General features: G+C 36.7%; 1 protein-coding gene across 1 annotated transcript; it reads right to left on the bottom strand.

Moving 5' to 3' along the window:
* Window positions 1–1062: 1062 nt before the first annotated feature.
* On the bottom strand, window positions 1063–2829 carry LOC105122470 (dof zinc finger protein DOF2.4). The gene is made up of 2 exons (XM_011021580.1): window positions 2591–2829; window positions 1063–2425 (listed from the first exon to the last, which is right to left on the bottom strand). Exons 1-2 carry the CDS (start codon window positions 2639–2641, stop codon window positions 1496–1498), a joined length of 981 nt encoding a protein of 326 aa, XP_011019882.1. The 5' UTR covers window positions 2642–2829; the 3' UTR covers window positions 1063–1495.
* Between the last annotated feature and the right edge of the window lie 1220 nt (window positions 2830–4049).

Below are 4049 nucleotides of genomic sequence, written 5' to 3' on the forward strand. Positions count from 1 at the left end.
AAATATATAAAAGTAGACTTGCGTGTAAGCAAATGCATGTCTATATGTTAAACTCATACCACTTTACTAAGATTTATTTATAATCTTTTAATTTTTATTTATAATATTTTATTTTTATTTGTTTTAATTTTGGATTGAAGGTTTTAAGTTTCATAGCAAACATGTCAACCAAATTTTTAAGATCAGTTTCTCATTTATAATTTGTTTTATGTTGCATGTTAAAAAACTCATGTAGAAGAATTATTTTCAATAAAATTTTTAACTCTAAAAGTAATTACTAAGATCTACTTTAAATTTGCCTCAATTAAGTATGTTTTATTGAAACAAATTCTATCTAATATAGTTATCGCTAGTCCATCTTTCAACCTTTAAAATGAACGCGTCGAAAGAAACCGTTAGTAAATTTAAAAAAAACAATCTATTAGTATCTAAGGCGACCCATTTTCAAAAAAAGACGAAAGCAGACCAGGTTTGAGAATAATCAAAGTTGGCTTTTTTTCAAGATCTTTTAAAGCACATCTTTTAATTTGATATGTACCATGACAGTTAAAATTGCTCGAACATATACACAGTTAAGAGCCATCTCGTCAATATTGGCTTTGTGGAAAATTGGGCAAGATAGCTAGTGTTTTTCTTTGAAGGGAACCAGCTTGATTTCTACTGCTCTCTCCACTTGGCTTACCATATAGACTGAATACAAAATCTGTGAATGGTTCAAAAATAAGTCTGCCGCACTTCGGGAGAAACATAATTCTTGATCAACATATAATTAAGAGCATCTCATAAGCTAGCATACAGCTGAATTCCTATATGATGCACCACATTTTTTAGACTAGCCAGCAAGAGAATGGCTAATAACCAGAAGAAAGTTCAAAAGATGCAAGAAGATACACTAAAAAGAAAAAAAAAAAAGAAAGAGGCCATGAACTCTCAGAATCTCTATTTAGACCTAATTAAATCATGTCTGAACTCGAACACGAACTGAATTGGACCATATTCGAGTTCCTTCTGAGCTCCCCAAGAGATCGTTCCCAACATACAATCTTCACTCACAACATATAATTAATAAAGTTTTTTTTTCTTTTACTGGAATTGCTAAAAAGATAATCTGGTACAATCTCCATCGATTCATACACTCTGCTGGGTTTAGACATGCTAATACATTAATGTCTTCATAGTACTTTAAGGGGGGGGGGGAGTAATTAAATTAGACCAAAACCAAAGAGAATTATAAGTCCTACTATTCTAGGGTTTCTCTACTTAAACTCTAATTGCAAAGTCCTTGAATCATATTCCAGCTAATCATGATTGTGGATTGTACCAAGAGGAGGCAAGTACTATATCCCACTTGCTTTAGTTTTCTTTAGCTGAAGAGCGCTACCTCCACAAACCCCAATGACAAAAAAAACAAAAAAAAAAAAAAAAACCCTGGTGCTTCACCACACAAACCATAGACAAAATCTATAAAGGATTGCTAGTGGAAGAAGAACTAAAACTAGAAAGATCTGTCCATGAAGTACCACTCCGGGTACTGATCATTCCCTGGAATTCCCAAGAACTGCCTTGACATATTCAACTCCTGATTCTCTTCCATTTTCACAGAAGCTAACGGAGTAGCTGTAGAACTTGATATCTTTGGCCTTATATGATCAGCTCCACCACCATAACCAGATGGTTCAGCACCACCTTCAAATGGGTATAACCCAGAAGCAGAAGAATCCAATCCTCCAAAAAAGGGTAATTGTTGTCCTTGCTGCATCCTCCACTGGTCAAAACCGCCCATTGACAAAAGAGAACCTCCAGCACCAACATTACCACCAAGACCAGCACTAGCTAAATTACTACCCATTTGAAAATTCAGGTCACTTGCTCCTCCAACAAGAGTTTTTGAAAGCGCACCATAATTTAACCCAATATTACCAGAAGCAAATTCAGTATGATGGTGAAGTGGAGCCATGAACCGCATGGGCGGAACCTGTGGTCCAAGACCAAATGTATCACTGGTCCCGCTGTTAGAAGATACGGTGCTCGAGGAACAGGAACCGGTTTGACGGTAACCACTTATAGGAGATTTTGAGCTGCTTTCCTTGCTTCTCTTGTTCCTCCTGCAGCCTCCTCCAACAGGGACACTCCTTAAGGCACCTCCTCTAGTCCAGTACCTTCTACAGGTTTTGCAAAAGTGGCGAGGCTGGGTGAGACTGTAGTTATTGAAGTAGCAAAACTTGGTGTTAGTTGATTCACATCTTGGACATTTTAATGCTGCCTCCGGCAGAGGTATGTTTGCCATCCGTGCTCGATCTGCCATAGAACCGGGACGGATGGATCCTGCACCTCCACTTCCATGAGGTTGTGGGGGTGGGGGTGGTGGGGGTGGAAGAAGCTGGGTAGCCGTACTGCTACTTACTCCAGTTTGGTGATTCGGTTGCTGCAAAATAGAGAAAAAGCAAATATCTAGTATATTCAAAACAAGATATAAGGGGAGAAAAAAAAGGGGGAGGGGGAGGAAAGTAGCCGGAATGTTTTTAATCTTTTGAATTTTGGCTTTCCAGGATAAGAAACCTTAAGAACCAAAAATTGAATAAACACTTACTTGTTGCCAGTTGGCTGGATCAAGATATGCTGGGATGGAAGAAAAATCCATGGTTCCTATATGAGCTTTCTCCTTTTGTAAAGGTTGATGGGGTGATTTTTTGTTAGATAATACTAGTGGAGAATCACATCAATAAGAGGAAGTTCTTTGCAGAGAGAAGCTACAGGGAAAGAAATGAGAGAGAGAGAGAGAAAGAGAGAGAGAGAGATGTGAAGAAGGAATGAAGACCAAGAATAAAGGAGAGGACTTTATATAGCTATTTATATCATAACTTAGTGCTTGTTTGTTCTAGCTTGATACCTTTTTGTTTTTTATTGCGTTTTAGGGTTCATAGAATAGAAGGCGATGTTTCTTAGTCTATAAGATTCTTTGTGGCTCTGTGCTAGGAAAAAAGAGATTAGTGGCCTCTCCTCTTGCATGGAAAAAGGTTATCTGTATGATTAATTGCTTAGTGTGTGTGTGCGCGCGCGCGCTTGTGACAGTGTCTTTGTAAACGAGCTTGTGGCAGTTCGGTCTCCATGGATTAGTGTTTACTTAGCTAGCTTCATTAACATGATTAAGTAAAAGATAAAAGAAATGTCAATTAAAGAAAGAAAAGGGAATTCTCGGTGCCGCGGTGACATCGTCACTAATCAGTATTATGTGACCCGACTGAATGAACCTTTTCACCGGTCTGGTCTGTTTTCTTCCCCACTCTTGCTTTATTTTGCATGGGAATTTTAACATCATCGTTACTTCCACTGTCTCTTTGACCGCGTGGGTTGTACTCTCTAATGGGGCTTTAAGGACGTTGGTGAAACTAATCTGCTGTGTTCTCACATCAATATACCACGATATTGCATCGATGATAAAGAATGGAGATGGCAAACTCACATAAATAACTAACCATGACTTCAACATTCGAATCTCTTTGTTCCTGTGACGAGAGGAAGGGAGAGAATTAGCTTTAAAAAAAAGGAAGAAATTGTTGTTAGCTATAATCTTCTTGTTGTTGTTGACATGTATTCTTTTCAATAATAAATATGTACATGTGTTCTATACATGGATATTGCAGATAATTAATCCTATCTAAACCTAATGAGCTTTGCATAGTGGATTCTAATATAATAAATACAATACTAATAATACAATAATACAACAGATAATTCAATTTAGAATTATATTTGATCATATTCCTTTAATACTCCTCTAAAAGTTGAATAAAGAAGCCATATCCAACTTGGATTGTAAAAAATATAAACCAAGACGAGAAAGATTTAATAAGCACGTTAACAATCTAACTTGGATCGTAGAAATCTAAGTCAAGACGATAAGAGAGGTTTAATAAGCACATAAGCAATCCAATTATCAAAATAAATAAATTAAACTTGGAGTTCCTTCTGAGCAACCATGTCATGAATAAAGTGAAAATCAATCTCAATATATATCATGGAAAACTAGATTGGTAGATAAATAAGTG

This window comes from Populus euphratica, unplaced genomic scaffold, assembly GCF_000495115.2.
Source record: "Populus euphratica unplaced genomic scaffold, PopEup_1.0 scaffold20.1, whole genome shotgun sequence".
Taxonomy (NCBI): Eukaryota; Viridiplantae; Streptophyta; class Magnoliopsida; order Malpighiales; family Salicaceae; genus Populus; species Populus euphratica.